General features: G+C 38.0%; 1 protein-coding gene across 8 annotated transcripts in view; it reads right to left on the reverse strand.

Annotated features, from left to right (window-relative positions):
- Nucleotides 1–23,542, reverse strand: part of LOC105463245 (synaptotagmin like 5) — a 243,625-nt gene that overhangs the window by 43,551 nt on the left and 176,532 nt on the right. For 5 of the 8 annotated variants that reach the window (XM_071089129.1, XM_011710253.3, XM_011710254.2 and 2 more), the window contains exons 4-6: nt 13,337–13,452; nt 11,801–11,909; nt 8,797–8,931 (exon numbers count right to left, since the gene is read on the reverse strand). The exons of 1 other annotated variant lie outside the window; for it this stretch is intronic. In XM_071089129.1, the coding sequence (XP_070945230.1) occupies nt 8,797–8,931; nt 11,801–11,909; nt 13,337–13,452 (360 nt within the window). The remainder of the gene's footprint in view (nt 1–8,796; nt 8,932–11,800; nt 11,910–13,336; nt 13,453–23,542) is intronic. 2 more of the 8 variants (XM_071089128.1, XM_071089130.1) reach the window with 2 other exon arrangements.

A 23,542-nucleotide genomic window follows, 5' to 3' on the forward strand; every position in this document is an offset into this window, starting at 1 on the left:
TATGGTTAAATGTGTGCTCTCCTAAGGCAGCACGAACCTGAGAGATCCTAAAACTCACTGGGACGATGAGACTAATGTGCAACACAACACAGAGACAATGCACAATATTCTTTCTGAGGTTTATGAGCTTTCCTGACTTCTTACAGTTATTTTGGATCTACAATGAATATGCAGGAAAGATGGCCAACAGAGACTGCAATTAAAAAGTGAGATGAGCCTGCTAACTGGGAAAGAGATTAACTAAAAATGAATGTAGCTCGATCTTCTAGTCTTTGGTGATCCCCAAGTGCTGTGTCTTTATTAATAGTCTTATGTGAGATGAGTGGCCCTCATCCTCAGACGCACATTAGAAACTCCTGGGGAGCTATTAAAACGCCCATGTCCAGACTATACTAAGGCTAGTCACATGGGACTCTCTGGGTGTGGGTTCTAGGTGCCAGCATGTTTTAAAACTCCTCAGGTGATTCCGATATGTAGCCAAGGCTGAAAACCACTGTGCTAAGCTGTGGATAAAAGTTCATTGATCTCAGACATCTCTCCACCTGCATTGTTCCCTCCCCTTCTACCACTATTTTTTTTTTTTTAATTCAGCAGTACTGACGTGAAAAGAGCTAAGTTGTCCTTGTGGTTCAGACTGTGATACATGGAAGGACACTTTGTCTTAGTGAGTGAATGTGTTGCACTAGGAATCAGCAAACTATGGCCTGTGGACATATTTGGACCCACCAAATGTTTCTATATAGTCATGTGCTTAGAGTAATTTTTACATTTTTAAATAGTTGAAAAAAGTCAAAAGAAGAATATTTTGTGACACAGGAACATTATATGAAATTCAAATTTCAGAGCCCATAAATGAAATTTGATTGCAATTCAGGCAGCCCATTCATTCATGTATTGTCTATACTTCTTCCATGTTCTGACAGTAAAGTTGAGTAGTTGAGACAGAGATCATATGGCCCACAAAGTCAAAAACATTAGCTGTACCCTTACTGAAAAGGTTTGTTGATCTCTGCGTGTATGCCAGTTTGGGGAAAAACTCTAGGCATGGTTATCCTCTGCTGTCACAGTACTACAACAATCATCAATCACCACAGAAGACTTCTGTGAGCAAAGGTGTGGGGTTTTTCCCCACACACCAAGCAGCAGACACCAGCTGTGTGTCCTCTAATTAAATTCTGACACTATCTATTAAAAAAGAGTGTCAGATCCCACAGGGTGAGGACTCAGTCCCCAAGACTGTCCTCTCCCAGACACCAGTCACAAGTCTGGGCTTTCAGAACTTCTGACCAACTGTCTTCAATTTGGGGTTCCCATGACCCCCTCTCTGTGTTTGATTAGCTGGAGTGGCTCACAGAACTCAGGGAAACACTTACATCGACCAGTTTATTATAAAGGATATTACAAAAGATACAGATAAAGAGATGCGTAGGGTGAGGTATGGGGATAGGTCTGCAGAGCTTCCACCCCCTCCCTGTGCGTACCACCTTTCTGGCACCTCCACATTTGTGGCTATCCAGAAGTTCTCCGAACTCTGTCCTCTTGGATTTTTTTACACTTTTTAATTATTTTTTTTATTATACTTTATGATCTGGTCTAGGGTACTTGTATGGAGGCTTCATTACATAGGCATGATTGACAACTGTGTAAAAATGTGATTGGACAGAAAGTGCATGATCTAAACCCAGCAAGGCCTGTCTGTTCAGGCTTTTCTTGGTTTCTCTGTGTAGCATTCCTTCCTCTAGGTTATGAGGCAGGGTTCTCCAGAATGAGGGTCTTTTGAACCACAATCAGGTTACAGTCCTGCTTTGGCAGGTGAAAGAAGGACAGTAGAAGGTCCGAGAGATTATGTTTTCTGAGGCCTAAAGTGGCCCAACAGCATAACAAGGACTATGGAAGTTAGGAGGCAGGAACTATAGACGAGAATATATATATATATATATTAACACCACAGTGCCTATGCACACAGGCGCACACACACACACACATACACACACACACACACACACGGATGAGTCTATTTAAAAACAAAACTCTTTGGAGAAGCCAATACACCTAAAAGAAGTAAATTTCAGGTATTGGGTGTTTGTGTGTTACACTTAGGCCCAAGTGAGCCATCATAGGATCCCTTGAAAGCAGAATTAGGGAAGCAGAGAGATGAGAAAGACATGGAAATTCCTCAAGCAGCTTCTATAGCTGCAATGTCCCCTGAAGCCACTGGCCTTATATGGCTTACTCACACATATCTTCCTTTTCCTTTTTGGAAAGAGGACAAGAGTAGTATAATGTAGTAGGCACTCAATGAAATTGTGCCAAATGAATCCTAGTGTTAATCATATAAATAGCTTTATAATTCGACTTAATAAAACAAAAGCTGCTTTGTTTGGTGGTTTTAAAACGTTTAGTGTTTCCTTAATGGATTGGTTTCCTTTAAGAAAACTCCCTCTAAAACGGAGGAGACAGTTACCATGAGGAAGGGACTCCAGCTGGGTATGAAGAAATAGATCTTAAGAACGGGTGGTACTCTCCGTGTGATAATATTTTTGTTTTTTAGCATCTCATTAAAATCCTGATCTAATTTCTTATTTCTAAATAATGACCAGAAGCCGTTTTGAGGAGAGAGGCCAGCAGCCATGAAAAGCCTGGGGTCAATTAGAAGTCGGGGGCAAGAAGAAAGCTCCCGTGTGTCTTTTCCCATAGACACACAAAAAAGGAAGTGCTTAACAGAACTTCACTTTTCAGCAACTAAATGGAACAAATACTTACTCCATACTTAGTAGTTCAGAATTGCCAATCGCTCGTTCTGAGTAGGATGTTATATTGCATATAAGAAGACAGGTATTAAGGCATCCAAAGACATCTACATCCTGGTCCAAATTACCTCTCCATCTCTTCATCTCTTGTACACCATACTTCAATTTTTATACTCTAGAAACTCTGAACAGTTTCTTTTCAGCACACGCAGTCTGCCTTATGTCTATTTTCCTTTGTACTTTTTATTTCCTCTGCATAGAATGCTCTTCCTATCTTTCTTTACCTGGCCGAGTCCTCCTCATTTCTTAAAAGCTGCTTAGGGATCATTTCAATGAAGCTTACCTGAATCCTTTGGAAGGATAAATGCTTATCTTTGGTTTTCTCATAGCACGTAGAACATATTTTTAAAGTTGTATTATTATATTGTATTTAAATTATTTGTTTTGTTATCCCAGCCTTCCTGCTAAATTGGAAGCTCATAAAAGGGTGGAACAGTATTACTGTCTAAAAACTTCCACATTTACCATCTGGCATATATAGTACTACGTCAATAATGTTGGCAGAGCTGTGTGTTGAATTCATTTGTATGAATAGAATGCATAGATGACCAAGTCATATATCTCTGCTCCTCAATGATTTGTAGAAGAAAGGTCATCTATTGTATCTTAGCTACTCTGAGAAACGTAACATGTCACATAATACATATTTAGATAGCAGTGAGTAAAAGGGCAATTTACTAATTTGGAGGAGGGGGATGTGTTAGATTTAGTTCACAGAAATAGAGCATGCCAAGACAGTGCATCCATGGGAAACAACTGGAGAAACAGACAAAACAGCAAGGAGGAGGCTTCAGGCTTACAATCATTTGATCACAGGAATTAAGCATAGGTGTGGCTGAATTACTGAGCCTCCATACCTTCTCACATTATTCACATTATAGTGAGGAAAGTCACAGGTAATATAAAGTAAACAGAAATCAGGGGCTGAACAATGGTCTGACAAACTGCATCTTTGAAGGAGGTCTGAGAGGAGTTTGGGAGGGAGGTTGTAGCAGACTCTGTCAGTGTCCCTGCCCATTTGCCCTCAGCACTCACCTCTACCCACAGAATCTTGGTTATTGGGAATACCCAGAACTCCCTGCCTGAGTAGTTTTTTGAATCATGGGAGCATGGAGCCCCTGTGAGGGCAAGTCGAAGTGCCAGAGAGTTAGTGCCCTAGAAGCAGCCCTCAATAAATTTTGAACAGCTGCTGTAAAAATACCCCAGATTCCCTACCTCTTGACTGGATAACTCTGATGTATGTTCAGCACTGTTTTCTAGAATTGGCCAGTGAGATGGAGCTCTAGTTGCCCACAATAGCAACTGGCTTAATTAATGATACATCCTTTTTGCCTTCTTCCCTTCCCTGGCTCATTTCCCCACTCTCCTATCTCTGTTTCCCTAGACCACATCCTGAACTTATTACTTACTCTTGAATCCTTATGTCAGGATTTTCTTCCAAAGGAACCCAAATCAAGTGTATATTGGTGCATATGGTGGGCAAAGGATGAGTTTAGAAAAGGATGGCTTTGAGTTCTAAATAGAAGTTTCTAGCTAAAGTTCTTTTTTTTTTTTTTTTGCAACTTCAGACTGTGTATCTCCCACTGATATGGTCACAGTATAACAAAATACTCTGGTGAATTCATGTTTCCCCTCCTGTTTTATCATGTGTCAGTTGCTCCCTGGAATTAAAATTCACTTTTCTCGGGCCCCCATGGTTTTGCAAATTGCTTTAGGCTGTTAGCATTTGCTACAGCTTGTGGCTCTGATTGCCCACCCCTCACTCCCCGTAAGGAGGGCTGAGCTTACCCAAAGGAGATTAAAATGGAAAAAAAGGAATTAGCAGTGACAAAGGAGGGAAAGGCACAGGAAAGAGGTGAAAGTAATTTTCCTTTGGAGGACAATGCTCACAGCCTTTATCCTGTTGAGTCACCAAACGATCATTATAGAATAAAATGTATGTACTTTCAGAGATATGCTGTACATTTGAACATTTTTTAAGCCTGGTAAGGAATGGAGTTGGCTATTAGCATTAGCAACTAGGTATGTAGTGTTTTATCTAATACACAAAACAGACCATTGTTGACTTTGTGGATGTGGTCCTGACTCAGAGTTAAACACTCCCGCCTTGCTATATTCAAATTTCTAGTAAGAGGTTGCCACCTAATTGGCACCTTAATTGCAAAGATGTCAATGAAAATTACATTCAGGACAGGAGAATAATTTTATTTCTGATGAAAAAGAAGGTATCATTTAGTGATAGAATGGGTTTAATAAACTCACTTTACCAAAATAATAGATATGAGGAATGGATGATTCTTCAAATTCATGATAGTACCAGAAGTGCCATATTTCCTGGACAGAGAGAGAAAGAGAGAGGGGCAGTGCTTGAAATGAGGATGAGAACTAGTTAAGGGCTGGTTTGAATGGTGTGGTCTCTGCTTTTGGTGGATCACAGCCAAAGCAAAGCAGCTTATGAAGCTTCACAGAGACTGATCATCAGTCCCAGACTCCCTGAAGAGCAACTGGGAATAACTGGATGAAACTGGTGTGCGTAGGGCAAAGGAGTGGGAGGGCAGAAAGTGAGAAGCTAGTTGGTTACGAGACCAAACAAGGTCCCACCATCTGTTCACAGTCCATGTAAATATTGCCATATTCTCCAATGACATGATAGAAAGGTTACTGAGAAACAGCATCATTCTTCCTCCATTTTTACTGAACAAAATACATTTTAGGCTCAAAGTTCTACTTTTCCTTTTTTTTTTTTTTTTTAAGATAACATTGTTGGTGTCTCCCTCAGATTCCTTTTACCAGCTGTGCATGCTCCTCCCTAGCTCCTGAGTTCTTTTCTACTAATGGATGTCACTTGCCACCTTCAGAGGCATTCCCTCTAGCACTGGAGCTGGACACCTAGAAATGCCCTGGAGTTTGTCTCCCCCTCACCCCTACAGAAGAGTAGTCAGATAAAATACAGAACTCGCAGTTAAACTTGAATTTCAGATAAAAAATAATTTTTAAGCATAAGGATGTCCCAAATATTGCATGAAACATACTTATACTAAAAAACAGTTGTTAGTCTCAACTATATATACCTGGGCATCCTGTATCTTCATTTGCTAAGTCTAGAGACTCTATTCAAGGGAGGCCATGGTCAATGACTGACTGGTATAGGAGTGCAATGGTCCAGCTCCTCAACGTGGAGAAAGCTCAGGGATATAGTTTATGCTCTAGAATCTCTTACAGGATCAGGCTGAGTCCTCAGACCTCACTGGAGCTAGCACTATTGTTTAGCTTCTTCCTCTTCTCTATTCTGTCTCTCCTACTCCCTTCCTGGTTTCTCTTGGAATCACTTGATTAATAATAAATCACTTGCTTATAAATTCTTGCCTAGGCGTCTGTTTCTGGGAGAGCATGACTTAAGTTAGAGATCTTGTAAATCATACCACAGTGACAGCTCATCACAACTTTGTAGGGATTAAAAATCACTACCTTGAATAACATTCTGTTTATTAACTAGAGCTTACATTTATTTTCCTAAAAATATTCTTTGTCTCATGTGTCAAGTCCCTAGCAACTGGTGAACATCCATTTGACAAGCTCTTCTGAGAGGCTGCTAGGGCTTCTTTAATCTATTCATACTTTCCCCTGCTTTGAAACTACTGAAAAGAAATAAAGCCAACTGGACATCTGATAAAACATCATTTACACTGTTATATGATGTGAGCTTTAAAAAGGAATGCCGAAGCCCAGCTGCTCCAGGAAAAGATCAATGATCCATGAAAAAAAAATATGCATTGTAAAGGAGAAAGGGGAATTATTAGCAAGCTGGGTCAGGCAATAGACCAAAGAGACTGGGATCTTACAGTCTCTTTAGATGATGGGAGTTAAGAAAAGATGGGCTGCCTCCTGCCTCAATTTTCTAAGGACTCATTTTGAAATAATGGAACTCATCTCACTGTGGCAGTTCATTAAGGAGTCATCATTGTGATAAATGCACGTTCAAGGGAAAGGACATTTTGCTCTATTGATCTCCCGAGCATCTTTACTCACTTTCTTCATGGGAAAACATTGTTCTTAGCATGCTTAAGCCAAAGCACTCCTGACTACAATGTTCTGACTATGTGTAAGCCATTTCAGGTATTTACAATTTAAGATAAAGTCTACTTAGGGAATTCCTTTCAGCTTACAACAAGAACAAGATGTTCCTGGGTCAATATACCAGTATTTGGTGATGCATGTCCATATGGCTTTATAGTTTTGGTTATTTATACCTACCAGTAGGTAAGACACAAAAAGTAAACCCAGGCAGACAGATTCCATTACGGTATAAGCACTGATACTGGAGAGCATGCCCCTTATTATTCTTGTTGAGTAACTGTAAGACATATAACTTAAAATAGCATGATCTAATTTTGTTAGGGTGGCAGCCTTTTTTTTTTTCTTTAACAAGGAACGTTGTCTTTTGTCTTTTCGTATATATTGTTTTTCTTAAATGCTAGCCTCAAGTGTTAGCCAAGGTGGCTCATCCATGGAGTCCCAGGAGGCTGAGCAAAAAGAACACCAAATTAGTTGCTTACTGTCTCTAAATAATTTTGACCACTACTATCTCAGAGTCAGGAGTCCAACTATGAAAAACAAAAATGAGATTTATTTATTATTATTTTTTAGAGACAAGATCTTGCTCAGTCACCCATGCTGGAGTGCAGTGGCATTATCATAGCTCACTGTAACCTCAAACTCTTGGGCTCAAGCAATCTTCCTGCCTTAGCCTTCTAAAGCATTGGGATTATAGACGTAAGCCACTATGCCCAGCCAAAATGAGATTTTTATAGAAAGTTTTTGTGGGACACAACATGAAGCTACCCCAAGGGAAGACAAATGAAACTATTTCAAGGATAAAGGCAACCATAGCTTAACAGTTTGTAATCATAAAAGGGAATATATCAGTATTCTTGAAAGTTTGGGAAATACTGAATACAGTGCTAATATTTTGATAATGGGTGACAAATGACTTTATGCTTCCTTGTAATTTTTTTTCTGTATAGTTTTACATAAAGCAACGCTTGCTTAAAGGACTGTTATAGGGACAAAAGAAACAGCTATGGAGAGTCACCATGAAAAAATAACCAAATAGTCAAAATAGTGTCCCTTCTAAGGAAATTTTTTGGTCTGCATTCTAAAACGGATCACAGGGAAGAATGCAATTCTGCTTGCATTCTTCCTAACCTAAGGAGAAAAGAAAAATCTGCCAGTTGTACTATCTGGCTTAGCAGAATTACCCCAGATCCAAGCAAATGAAAGGGAGTTAACAGTTGGACAAACCAGTGAAATATGAGGGTGGATATTTTTTTCTCATTGCTAGCTTCGATAATACACGAACCATGAAAATAGGTCTTGACTATGCTCCAATAGGACACAGAAAATCACGCCTGATATAAATGACTGTGCTCTTGGCTATCCTTTGTGTTTCTCATTATTTTTCTTGACAAGTGATAGATCTGTGGATAAGACGTTCTCACTTGGCTCCACTGACAACCTCCTCCAGTCAGAAGAGGTGGAACTAGAAAGGAAGTGAAATTTATGAAAAAGTCTCTGATGCAATTCAAATGTAAAATTATTAATAATTTTTTAAAAGCTGCAAGGAATGTATTTGACACTCAGAGGTTTCTTTTTTTCAGAAGCTTAAATAGAAAAAGCTCAAGAAGTCAATGAAAAACATTTACCTGCCCCGTACATTTCCATTTGAACTGCAGCCCCAAGTACCAGAACATAAAGTTTCAGCCCTGCAGGTGACATAAGCAATTCCAATAGCTGTAATTCTAGAAGTAGGGTGTGTGCTTTCCATATCAACTAAAACATATCTTCCTGAACTTTCATATTATGTGTTAGGAGTTCTCCAAGTGGTAATATTTCACAGACACCTAAAATCCCCCTGTGAATGGGAGTATATCAACCTTATCTTCAGGTTGCTCAATCTGCTTCATTGCTCAATCTGTATGACTCTTACCTGTCTGAACCAGGAGCTGACTTTAAACTCCTAAAATGTTGACCGTCTAAGTCCAAGCTATAGCTCCGCCCACTTTGAGTTTTGGGAGTTATGATTTCTCCTCTGGTTGCTGATCTGAACTTGCTAAGAAGAAATCTGAAATTATATATATGTATTTAAAATTAGATAAGAAAGAAAGCATTTAAAAATACCATTTCAAGAATACAATTTCTAGGACTTTTAATAATAAAGGATTCTTCAATAAAGCAGCCTTAGGGCTGAGAGGATCAGGAGAGTTCCCAGTGCCTCTGCAATACGGTATCAAGGGTGATAATGGAGAAGGTTACACCATTCTCTCAAGACCATACCACTTGCTGGTCGGTCACTACTAAGCAAAAGACTGCCTACTCTGAGAACTCAGCACTGTCACCTGAGAACGGAGATGCATTCCTTGAGCTGGGTCTGTTTGTAGGAACAGTGAGAATAGAGAGCTTGAACTCGCTTTGCTCAGAGAGGGGAACCAGGATGATGCTCTTGGACAAACTGAGGTAACTACTTATTAGACTGCAGCTCCATGAGAGCAGTGACTCTGCCTTTCTTGCTCCTTGACAGATTTCCTGAGTCTGGAATGATGCCTGGTACATACTAGAATCCAACCAACTCTTGTGGAACGAATGACTAAACTCATGTGGTGGAAACCACCTTTATTATCTTCCATGACATTTATTCTTGTTCCTCATGTTGGATAAAATCTGATTAGATTCCCATTTCACTAAATTATTTGGGATTTAAGCAAAAATAGGCTTTTAGGAACTTAAAGTCCTGATCCAGGATACCGTGTGCCCAAAACATGGGTGTTTCCAAATGTACTTTAATAACAAAATCAAAGCTGTATTCCTTTTTGTAATGGCATTGGGAGATACACTTCATTTACATTCTACAGTTTTCTAGAGAAAAAAAATGGATTCCAAAGGCACTGGCACAATTTTAATAGAATCTACCATGTTGTCTCTGTTTCAAAGACTCCTGGAATAGCGTCATTGTCAAAGCATCTGAAGCTTCAATCTACTAGAAAATTACATTTTTCTTTGGTGAGAATAGCACTTAATATAATGTCAAGGTATGCTGCTCTGAGAACCACCTCATGCATGTCCTCTATTTAAGGTATCTCCTCTGCCTGGAGTCACTCTTCCTCCGTTTTGCGATCCTGAACCCCATTTATCTCCTCCCTAAGTCTCATGTACAATTTGATGTCTTTCTGGATGGCTCCTATACTCAGCCGGCATTTATTACCTACCCATTTATTTATATGTACTCAGTAATTTATTACCTTAGGATATCTCTGTGGTGAACACCCTCCTCTGCTTTAGAAAGGCTTTTAGGAAGCTCACGTTGCCATCTTAAATTTTCCTGCAATTCTTTTATACTTAGTAACTTTTCAGGTGTGTACCTTTTCTCCCTAACTAGATGTTACATTCCTTGATGACTGAGAACAATCAGAACTTAAGGCTCAACCCAGTGCTATAATGGTTTGAATGATTCAGAATTTGCATAATTGATGGTGCTGGCGAGTTAGTTACTGTCTCCCATCTCCAAGTCCACTATTCTGTAACCTACTCTATGATGCCTGAGCTGGGGTCTGCAAATGACAACTCCTGGAGGCATTTGTGGGCTCTGAGTTACTTATTCAATCAAGCCATTGATTGTTTTTGATGAGTCAGGTGCCATGCTAGATACTGCAACACAGAAGCAAAGAAACCACTGGTCTACCACTAAAGGAGCTTACCATTAAGTGCGTGTATGTGTGTGTGTGTGTGTTGAGGGGGTGTCAGAGTGCAGTATGATTGGTGGTGCAAAGGCACAAAGCATTGTGGATGACCCAAAGAGTGATAAATGAACTCAAGATGGTAGGAAGGGTCAATACATAGGATAGAATACATAGGATACTCTAGGCTATCTTTCCAACTCATCTCTGCTCATCAATGAAAACATGGTTTGTCATGAGTGCTTGAGTTAGATGAAATTTAGATTGTATTCCCACTGACAGCCCAAGATTCTAAAAGAACCCTAGACATTTTGTACAGCCAGATAAAGCTTCTAACACTAGCGCCGTCTCACTTTGTATTCTACTGAGAGAATGAAACAATGCTGTCTGGAAAGGACCATAAAGTTAGCCAGGCATGGTGGCACACGACTTGTAGTACCAGCTACTTGGGAGGCCAAGGCAAGAGGATTGCTTGAGCCCAGGAGTTCAAGGCCAGCTCAGGCAACATAATAAGACCCCATCTCAGTAATAATAAAAAAACAGAAAGGACCATACAATGACTTGGTGCATATTAGAACTCTCACTACTTCAGCCACAAAAACTGGCCAATAGCTGCCTGAGAAACAAAAACTGAAAAATGCAGTTTCCTTTTGGTCCTTATAGCCTATATTTTGGGATCCACTTTTCTCCCTTGAAAGAACCTTCTTGCTCCCTTATGTACCTCCCATTCCTATTCTCAGTACTTGACATCTATATCCTGTATTCATTTACTGAACTAGGTTACTGTGATGGCCAAACGTGACTTTTTTTCTTAAGGAAGCCTGAATTTTAAATAGGGAATATGATGCTTTAAGCTCAGTTAATAAATCTTTATTTTGGATAAAATCATATATCAGCACACAGGTTGGAGGGTACAAGTATTGACATTGTACAACAGAAACTGTTGTCACCTCTTTATAGACTGGCCCTGGCATGAAACTTTCTACCTATAAGTAATGGGAACCATATAGTGCAAGACCGGATATGTCAAATGAAAGGAAAACTCTTCTGTGCTTAGGTCAGACAGGACTTATATTTACTTGTTGAAAAGTATTAAAACTGCATTTCCTGAGGAGAATGATAAGAAAGTGTTACTTTGTTTGAGTCTCTGACCTCCTCTGGGTCACTGATGTGACATCAAACTTGAAAAATTAAGGAGTCTTCATTTCAGAGGCATCTGGAATAAAGATCAAAACTTCCCTCAGAAAGACCATGTCTTACCCCTTTCTCTTGGGTCCATCATGGCTGGCCTTCTTCCCAGCAACAGGTGAAGTGTCTGACTTTTCTGCATCCTGGCAGGTTTGCTCTTGGCTCTGTACTTCTTCAGCTCCTCATTAACAATCAGAAGAGAAATTGACATACAAAATGGCCAGAAATGAGAGCAAATTTATATTCTGCTTTCACTTTCCCAGATTAGCTCAAGGCAAGGAAGTCTATAATAATTGGCAATGCCATTCCCATCCCAAGTTTTTCTGTCACACAGTTATTTCTAATTTGTTGAGTGTTCTAGAGTTAACTGGAGACAAAGATCCTGGACTCATCTGTGGGAGGTTTACTGAGATAACCTTTCTAGGGATGACTGCATCAGCCTTCTGCTGATATTTGTAGAGCAGGGGAACATGGTCTCCTAAGATCTCCAAATCCCTGGAGACTGAGTTCTAGCATGAGGTTATAGAAATGATGTCCTAATTTCTGGGCATATAAGCCACACTTCCTGGGAGGGTGGGCATCTGTGCAATACATTGTGACTTTAGGAACTGCCTACATTCTGGAAGGTACTGAGGTTTGAGTGGAAGAAGAGGCCATGGCTGACTGCCTAATTCTAACTGTACTCCACACTATCTCTCTGTAGTATCTTCTCCGTGTGACCCATGTGCAAAAGCCTTTCCTTGCTAGTGCCACACCCAGAAGTAACACTGGAATCAGTTCCAAGCCTCCTTGCCATATGTGCCAGACTTAAATACAAGGGCACTTGTCTCCTCTGTGTGAAAGATGAGATAAACCTAGAAACAGGCCGAAAGATGTTTGTTCTGCTTTTACTACACCACATATGAGAAACACGCTCCCGATCACAAGGTTTACTCCATCTTTAACTGAATTGTAGTTTGAATTGCACCAAAAAGCACTGTCAAGGTAGAGTGTTATTTTCATTTGAAGCCAGTATTCATTCAGTAAGACTATGCATTTCAAGCCATTTAGCTATCTCTGGCTCCTTCCCACCAAATGCCATTGACTCACCAGTCATTGTGACAACGAGAAATGTCCCCCTTGCCTTTCCAAATGCTCCCGTTTTGAGGGAGGGAGACAAGGTACACATTATCAATCCTTGGTTGAGAACCACTGGATTTAAAAAGTAACATTTAAAAGAAATCGGAAATAAATATTGTTGAAAAAAATCAAGGATTATTTTCACAATGTGAATCATTTAATTCATCTTTTTTATGTTACTTTCTTAAGTGTTCAGTAAAATATTGGATGTGCATTCAGAAAGAGAACTGTCTATGATGGAGACAAATGGCTTCTTTGAAAATCTTGGTGGGTGAGATATATGGAAAATCACTGTGAATTTTGTTTTCTACTGACTTCCTCTTGTCCTATATGAATTACGTATTTAGATTTCATGCTACCAAGTTGTGAAATGACCTAAGGGATTCAGGAAACTCATTTGTGCTGATTAACTGCATAACATAGGGAAGTTATTTAGTTAGCCAAATGAAGATGAAAATAGTTGTGAAACCACACATTTGCTTTAATTACCTGGACTTCTTCTTAAAATGGACTGTCGGACAACATCAGTGCCGAGAACATTGACTTGCTTGAAACGTTTTGCCTTTTCTTCAAAAAACCACTCACCAGTTATAATCCTTAGCTGCCTACTCAAGGGAAAAGGGAAGAGCATTGAAATTCAATTATTGAGCCACATAATTAACGCTCAAAAATCCCTAATAAACTGAAAACAGCTAATTATTTACAAAGTTTATCTCAATCTCTGGAGTATTTTATGGTGATAATAATAGCCAGTATTAATTGAATATTTACTATCTGCTAGGTACTTGCTAATTGCAGTTCACACTTCATATATTTTTATCCACATAGCAACCTTATGTAAACACTATTATCCTAATTTTATAGATGAGGAAATTGGGACTTAGAGCAATAAAATAATGTGCCTCCTATCACGCAGTTGGTAAGTAGTAGAGCCAGGATCCCATCCCAGTAAGTCTGACCTGGGGCTCAAGTTCTTAACCACTGCATTAGTGGATAAATGATCTTCAGTGCAAACAATAGAGATCAAGTAAAGGTTCTGAATGAAAAAGAGGTCATGATCAGATTCTGTTTTGGAAAGATTCTTTGATATAACATGTACAGTGGGTTAGACTGATGAGAGAGTAGGATGAAGAGACAGATTGGCCATTGTAATAGTCCAGGAGACAGATGATGGCATCCATGCTAGGGCAATGGTAAGACTAAGAGAGGAGTAATAAATTCAAATTGTAAGTGGTGGAACTGCTTACCTGGATTTGGTAATAAATTCAGTGTTAAAGATAGGAAAGAAGGATCCTTGAATAGTCACACCCATCTTTTAAGCCCTACCTGCAATGGCTACATGAAATCACCCCCATCTTCCCTCCTGAAATGCTTATAATCCTCTTCTTTGTCTGTATTTCTCCCACTGCTTATAGCATCCTTCAGTATTATTTCTATCCTCTCATGTCTACTGGGTTGTAAATGCTCTGAGAACTGATTTCTGTCTGATTCATCTTTTTTTTTTCATAGTACCTACAAGAAAGTATTTCACAGACTATGATCTCAATTAATGTTTTTCAAATGAATGGCTGACTATTCTCCCATAATTTTAACACATTACCCTTCTTTTCATATCCTCATAGTTCTCATTATTATCAGTGAAATGAGGGCAGGGACCTTGGCTGTGTTGTTCACCACTTCTAGGAGCAGTAACTGGCACTCAGGAAATATTTGTGGAATGAATTAGAATACCTGGAATTCAACCTATAGTAGTTATGCTGCTATAAAAGTCATTTTCAGGCATATCACAATGATTTTAACAGCCGTAGAAGTCATTCGGTAGACTAAATATATTTCTAATTAAAAATTAAGAAACGGCTTTAGCTGATTAGGTGAGCATTACTGTCCCAAAACCTCTATGGGGCAAGTTCTGAAAATAGTAAATAGGACTATGTAACTAGGGTAAAGGATTTGTGGAGAATTCTATTGAAAAGTGGAGTTAAAAGGCAGGATTTGGGGCCAAATCTTTGAATGCTGAGGTAAAGAACTGGAGTGTCATTCTAGCAGTTTTTCTAAAGTTCAGATTGAATCACATAATCTCTGGATAAATATATGACGAGAGAAACCAGAGGTAGGCAGGCAAATTAGAAAGTTAAACAATAAAGAGGACAGAAAATGATGAAGATGCAAATCAGGGTATCATAGAGGTGAGGAGTAAAGGGAAAGACACAGACACTTGGGCCATTGAGAATGAGAATCAGTAAGAATTGGTGACATTTCTGATATGGCGGCTGAGGAAAAGCAACTGAGAGTCAAATAGACATTTCAAGTCCCAGAGTATTATACCCATTTGATTCAGCAACTTATTGGACTTGAAAATCAATAGCTGGATCCCAAATAGAAAAGTCACTCCAGAAAAATATGTCAACCTTGTTCCCCACAGCAATTATCCTGAAATCTGCTTCGGAATCTATGAGGCAAAGGTAAATTCTATATGAAACACCATTCCACTACTGGGGAAAAAAGTGAAAATGTTAACCTTGGAGAAAGGTATTCATTGAAAGGTCAGACCATAGTTTGTCTATCATAGATTTACTCCCAAGTGGCTATATTACCTATTGAGAAGCCCAGACTATTGGATAAGCTCCATAACAGTAACTATATAAAATATGCTTATGGAATATGTTCAAATATAAGATATAACCTACCAAAACCAAAAGCTTGAATAGGTTAAGTTATTTCTGTATACATTTCAAATGATCTATATACTTATGTATCACAATGTTGGAAATCCAGGTGACAATTGTGGTATTCTAAATTTGAAAGATGTCTCCTGTTTCTTGGCTATTCAATCAAACACTAATCCAGGTGCTGATATGATCAGACATTACAGATGGAATTAGGTTACTAATTAGCTGACCTTAAATAGTGAGATTATCCTAGATTATCCATATGTTATGTGAGTATATTGTGTGAGGCTGAGGGCTGGGGTATGAATGATCCTGTCATCTAGGTACTGAACATAGCATCCAATGGGTAGTTTTTCAACCCTTGCCCCCACCACCAGGAGTCCACAGTGTCTATTGTTGGCATCTTTGTCTCCATATGTACCCAGTGGTTAGCTCCTATTTATAAGTGAGGACATGCAGTATTTGGTTTTCTATTCCTGCATTAATTCGCTTAGGATAATGGCCTCCTTTCATTATTTTTTATGGCTGCACAGTATTCCATGTTGTATATGTACCACAATTTCTTGATCCAATCTGCTGTTGATGGGCACCTAGGTTAAGTCTATGTCTTTGCTTTTGTGAAGAGTGTAGCTGTATATAAATACATGTGTTTTTTTGTAGGATGACTTTTTTCTCCTTTGGGTATATACCCAGTAATGGGATTGCTGGGTCAAATGGTGTAATAGTTTTGTTTTGGTTCTTTGAGAAATCTCCAAACTGTTTTCCACAGTGGCTGAACAAATTTACATTCCCACCAGCAATGTATAAGCATTTTCTTTGCTCCACAACCTCACCAGCATCTGTAATTTTTTGACTTTTTAATAACAACCATCTGACTCATGTGAGATGGTATTTCACTGTGCTTTTGATTTGCATTTCTCTGATGATTAGTGATGAAGTTTTTTTTCATATGCTTGTTGGCTCCTTGTATATCTTCTTTTGAGATGGGTCTGTTCATGTCCTTTGCCTACTTTTTAATAGGATTATTTGCTTTTTGCTTGTTAACTTTATTACAGATTATGGATATTAAACATTTGTTGGATGCATAGCTTCCAAATAGTTTCTCCCATTCTGTGGGTTGTCTGTTTGCTCTGTTAGTTTCTTTTGTGGTGTAAAAGCTTTTTAGATTAATTAGGTCTCATTTATCAATTTTTGTTTTTATTGTAATTACTTTTGAGGAATTAGTAACAAATTATTTGCCAAGGCTGATATTCAAAATGGTATTTCCTAGGTTTTCTTCTAGGATTTGTATAGTTTGAGGTCTTACGCTTAAATATTTAATCCATTTTGAGTTAATTTTTGTATATGGTGAAAAATAGAGGTCTAGTTTCATTCTTCTTCATGTGGCTAGCCAGTTATTCCAGCACCATTTATTAAATAAGGAGTCCTTTATTCATTGATCGTATAAATAAAGTTTTATTGAAAGATATCCATGCTCAATTGTTTATATGCTGTCTTTGGCTGCTTTTGTGCTACAACTGCAAAGCTGAGTAGTTGCAGCGGTTAGCCCACATAGCTCTCAAAGCCTAAGCTATTTACTCTCTGGTGTTTTATTAAAAAAAGAGAAGAGTTTTTAACTTCTGCAGGAGGCAAAGAGTACACAAAAAGAAATAAGAACAAGGGGAATACTATAGTTCAGTGACTAAAAATCGCTAAATAGTGGCATGCCAAGGCCTTAGTTTTTTTTTTTTTTTTTTTTGATAGTTCTTTGGATGTGAGATGGAGTAGATAGCATACTGACAGCAGTTTCATGTGTCACAGAAGAAAGTGGACACCTCCAGTCTACACTCTCCAGGAAATGGGCCTCCATATCACTTTTACCACGTATGCTTAGAGCTGCCAACACCTAACACAAATAAGATCTTCCCAGAATTGTTAGTCATTACCTCTTGTTACCCCTGGAGAATAATAACTATAAATCTTGTATTTGTTCAACTCAGATAATGTACTTGAGTCATTTGTCATTTCAGAGAAAATATCAGAACAGATTGTTGGGATTATGCCTTTGTCACACTCTCAGGTGTCAGGTCTTGTCAGGAGGCAGACAGAAGGCTTGGTAGAACAAAAAACTAATACTTAGTGAGTGCATATCAGTCACCAAGTAATAGGCTAGTCACTTTATATATGGTATCTCTAATTCTCACTATAAGCCATGAAGTATCTATTACTATTACCAATTTACAGACAAGGAAACTAAAGCTCACATAGTTATAAAGGTATTATGTCAGAGACAGGATTTGTATTGAAATCCCACATGCTTTATATTTGGGAAAATTGTCTGAAGAGAACTCATACTTGTCAGCTATAACAAGGCTTTGAGGAAGGGTGAAAACCTATAGAGTCCAAGGAATAACAAACATAGTATTTCATATGATTGGTTGTGATTGTAGGGGAGGGGTGTGTGTGTGTGTGCATGTTTGTGTGTTGAGGGTAGGGTGGTAAGAATACAGAAGGGGTAAAAGACAAAAGAAAATAAAAATGCCGACCACTATAAAATTTATATCCCTGTCTGTCACATCAATCTAGTATTTGAAAAACACAAGACTTGACGTAGACTTTATGTACTCTAAGTCATACTCTGAAGAATGGGCTTGATTAAAATTATGGTGGGTTACACTTATTTGTGAATAATGATTACTGACAGTTCAGGATTTGCTAGGTCCTGGTTTTCTTTAACACTAAACCTCTGGGACTTTTCAAAGCTTCACTTGGAAGCTTATATGAATGTAAAGTCAAATTAAATTATTTATAGTTTTACAGGGGAAAATAGGTAATTTTATCTTAAAAAAGAATAGTGACCAGAAGATTCATTTTGCTCCTTTATTTTCTATTAACTACTGGAGACATCTGCAATAAGATATGCTTATTAGACATGCTGAGATAAGATATTAGTTCCCTTCTCTTATTCATAAGGAAACTAATTCAAATTATTTATACATTTATTAATTACACAGCGATTTTTTTTTTGAGACAGAGTCTCACTCTGTCACCCAGGCTGGAGTGCAGTGGCATGCTCTCAGCTCACTGCAACCTCTACCTCCCAGGTTCAAGAGATTCTCCTGCCTCAGCCTCCCGAGTAGCTGGGACTACAGGCATGCACCATCACACCCGGCTGAATTTTTGGTATTTTTAATAGAGATGGGGTTTCACCATGTTGGCCAGGCTGGTCTCAAAATCCTGACCTCAAGTGATCCGCCCACCTCGACCTCCCAAAGTGTTAGGATAACAGGCGTGAGCCACTGCGCCCGGCCTACACAGCAAATATTTATTTCATTTCTACTATGTGTCAGGCCCTAGGCTAAGGCTAAGAATACAGAGGTGAAGAAGACAAACAAGGACCTTGGCCATACAAAGATGCCGGTGTACATTTATTCCTTTCTTCCTTTCCAATCAGGAAAAGTGAAAAGAAATCCTTAGACACATTATGGTGAAACTATAGAGCGCTACAGACAAAGGGAACATCTTAAAAGCAGCTAGGAAGGCAAAAGGAAACCTACAAAAGAATCACAATTAGCATGACAATTGATTTTTAATAGCAGTCATGAAATCCAGAAACCAATGATATATCTTCAAAGTTCTGGGAGAAAATACTATCAATCTAGAATTGCATATCCACAGAAATCACTGTTCACGAATGACGATGAAATAAAGAAATTTTCAACAAAATGAAAACAGATAATTTATCACCAATAGATTCTCACTAAAGGAACTTTTAAAAACTATATTTCAGGAGGAGGTAAAATAGATCTGAGGTATAAAAAGAAATGGTGAACAACGAAATTGATAAAATATATAAAAATCTGAACAAACATTGATTTATAAAGAAAAATGAGATTACATAAATTGTTGGATTATATAATGAGAAATGTCTAAAACAAAGGACAAAAATCATGTATCAGCCAGGAAGATGGTATTTAGAGTTTAAGAATACCAAGCTTCTTTCTGCTATTGATTTGCAAAGTTAAATATAAATGTTATAATTTCCAGGGTAACCACTGAAAATGAAAAAAGCGTGTAATACGAATACCAGTAGAAAGAATAACATGGCATGAGAAAAATACACTTTAATGAATCTACAGATAAAATAAATAAATGCAAATATTTTAGGAATCGCAATGATAACAGAAATACATGTAAATATTGCAGTGATCAGTGAGTACAGACTAAACTCTATAATTTAAGAAACAATATTATGAGATTAAATGTTAAAAATTACATATAATATATATATCATGTATATGTATATATAGCACATATATAATGTATGTAGTATATAAGTATAGCAAATATTAAAATACATATAACATATGCTATATTTTAAAATAACATATATGCCACATAAAAAAGACTCACCTTAAACATATGGACACAGAAAGGTTTAAAGTCAAATGTTGGAAAAACATGTATGCAGCTATTAACCAAAAGAAATTTGATGTAGTTGTATTAATAACATAAATAATAGACTTCAGGCCGGGCGCGGTGGCTCAAGCCTGTAATCCCAGCACTTTGGGAGGCCGAGACGGGCGGATCACGAGGTCAGGAGATCGAGACCATCCTGGCGAACACAGTGAAGCCCCATCTCTACTAAAAAAATACAAAAACTAGCCGGGTGAGGTGGCGGGCGCCTGTAGTCCCAGCTACTCGGGAGACTGAGGCAGGAGAATGGCGTAAAACCCGGGAGGCGGAGCTTACAGTGAGCTGAGATCCGGCCACAGCACTCCAGCCTGGGCGACAGAGCGAGACTCCGTCTCAACAAAAAAAAAATAGACTTCAAAGCAAAAACATATTTAGAGATGAAAGGAAGCATAAAGGGTAACTCCAAATTAATAAGGAAAAGACCAGCACCTAAAATAAAATTGTGCAATACACATAAATACTCATATCACAGAAAAAGAACCACAAAAAGCTAATAAATATATGAAAAGATGCTCAACCTCATACTTAAGCAGTAAAATGTAAATTGAAACTATAGGGAGATATTCCTTTATATCTATCAGTTTGAAAAAAGTAAAAAATTTTCATGAAGCCAAGTGTTGGTAAGATCAGAAAGTAAAGGAAACACTTATACAATGCTAGTGGGTTTTAATTGGTACAACCACTATAAAAAATAATTTAACATCATCTTGTCAAGCTGAAAATGCTGACACTGTCTGGTGTGCAATTTCATTCCTAGATGCACACCCTGCAATCTTCTCAAGCATTTTTGGGACAGGTCGCAGTAAGAAATACATTTTATGTCACAATTCAGAAAATAAATAACACGTATAAGTACACACACACACACGCACATATATATGTATATGTATACTGACGTTTTCTACTCCACTTTTTTTTAATGCTAGTTACTACCCACCAATGGGTCATGATCCACAGACTTAAAAATCCCACCATTGAGTGTACATACTCATACATGTTTGTCGGGCCATCTGTATAAGAATGTCATGGCAGCATTTTTTGGTAAAATTACAAACTGAAACAATCTAAATGTCTATTCACCAGAAAATAGATGCATTAAGGGAATGTAACAACAGTGTAGATGAACATAATGTTATTCACACGAATATGGATGAATTTTACAAAAATGTTGCTGAGATAAAAACGTCATAAAAGAATACAGGTAGTGTGATTTCCATTTCCATAACACTCAAAAATGCAAAACTGGAAAATATATTACTTAGAGACACATCCAAATGCAGTAAAACCATAAAATAAAGCAAGGGAATGAAAAATGCAAAACAAGATGTTCTAATTCTTAGACTGGGTAACGAATACACAGGGGCTATTTTTATTATTGTTTAAACCATAGGTATTATAGAGTATCTTGGATATGTACTGTATTTTTAGATTTAAAAATCTTTCTAGTTTATATAGATATTAAGGTACCATACTCATAGTGAACACCTCATTCTATACAAGCGTGGAGGCACTTGTATATAATTGATAGGTGATGCAAAAGAGCATGTCAAGGGACTCAAAATAGCTTCTTACCATTCAAAAAATCTTTGGGTAAATGTGGGACTACTCCAATATGAATCTTTCCCTTATAGCTGCACTATGAAAATTTGCTAAATTAGAGGTGATTTTGAAATGACCTATGCGGCAATTACTAATACTCACTCATCAGGCCAAAGATGACCAGATGTTTGTTCCACCTATAGACAAACAAGTTGAGATTTTTGCCCATAGTAATGAAAATAAATAAATAAATAAACCCCACATACCATGAGGAATCATGGAGAGTCTCAGTAAGAGGGCACTTGAAAGGATTTACTATAGGATTTGGGTTTATGTTAGTAATTTTCAGGAGAGTTCGGTGGAGCAGGGATTTTCTCTGGATTAAGAGATGTCAGAGAGTGGAGACAATTCTATCATTGGTATCTCAATAAATTTTATTTAGAAGGATGGCAGACTAATGCTAGGTTAAAGCTCTAATTGGTAAGAAAGTAGGTTATTCACATTAGTCAAGAAATGGGAATGTTTGGTAATTTGCGTTTTCAACAGTCACCTTGTTTTCATCTATGCTTAGATAAGATTATAAAATGTTCTTGTTTTGTTTACTTTATTATTGTTGTAGAATGATCTTGTGGGATTCTGGTACCCTGAGACTGCTTGATGTCCAACAGGATAACAGTATGGCCTACTTGTAAGTGCAAGACCAGCTCTTAACATCAAGGGACTAGGTTTGTCAGTGTGAGCCCAGTTTCCAGATGTCAGGGGCTGTATTTCTCTTTCTTATAACAAAGGCGTATACATTCTCTTCTGCACTCTGTGTATGTTCCACCCATCAGTACTATCTTTTTTGAAATTTATTTTACTGATAAACACTCAATATTTTTCTTCTATTTCAGTTATGTTTTATCCATTGCAGTAATCATTACCAATTAATCAAAAATAAAAATATCAGGATCTTCCTAATTTAAAAGGACAAAGATTCTCCCAAGGACATATAGCAGTGTAATATGTTGCAACATAGCATGAACATAAGATCAGCCCATCAATGCCATATTAGAAGTATTTCATGTTTTGGCCAGACACAGTGGCTCACGCCTGTAATACCAGCACTTTGGAAGACTGAGGCGGGTGGATCACTTGAGGTCAGAAATTTGAGACCAGCCTGGCCAACTCAGTGAAACCCCATCTCTACTAAAAATACAACAAAATTAGCCGGGTGTGGTGGCACATGCCTGTAGTCCCAGCCACTTGGGAGGCTGAGGCAGGAGAATCACTTGAACCCGGGAGGCAGAGGCTGTAGTGAGTCGAGATCACACCACTGCACTCCAGCTTGGGTGACAGAGCAAGACTTTGTCTTAAAAAAAAAAAAAAGAAAAAAGAAAAGAAAAAATATTTCATGTTTTGTTCCAACTCATGCTGCTTTTACGTTTTGGGCCTTTCTGAATTCAATTTGGTACTAATTAGAAAATACGATCTTTATGACCGTCTTTGTGTTGGACAGCAACTACCTCAGCTAACATAACAATGTGGAATTTTGTAGGTTTTATTAAGATAGAAAAATGAATTAACTGGCTGTGTCAAGGTCCCTTTTAGCATGTTTTTATAGAGTTTAAAAACTAGGCTTACAGTCGCCAACTTGTTAGAATCAGAAGGGATTGGAGAAAATGTCAGGGGCTGCTCAGCCCATTATAACAGGTAACCTTCCTCTGTCAGTCCTTGCTGTAATCGTTTCAGTGCTAAAGCAATAAAAGCTCTTTACTTTTACCCAATCCAACGTAAATGACAATAAAGGTCATTTATTTCCAACTGATTAGAGAGTGAGTCACCTTCTGATTCATCTCATCTCTTAGAGGTCAGAGTGGGAATTTCAATTTTATGGTCTATTAAACATAGAGACAGCCCAGTGAGGCTGCAGTATTCTCTCACAACAAACAAAGAGTGTTTGCTGCCAATAAAATATCATTTATGCTTCCTTTTTGAAAACTACTCCTTGAATAGCAAACAAGATACTTCCAATACTGAGAGATAGTTTTAA

This window comes from Macaca nemestrina, chromosome X, assembly GCF_043159975.1.
Source record: "Macaca nemestrina isolate mMacNem1 chromosome X, mMacNem.hap1, whole genome shotgun sequence".
NCBI classification, from domain to species: domain Eukaryota; kingdom Metazoa; phylum Chordata; class Mammalia; order Primates; family Cercopithecidae; genus Macaca; species Macaca nemestrina.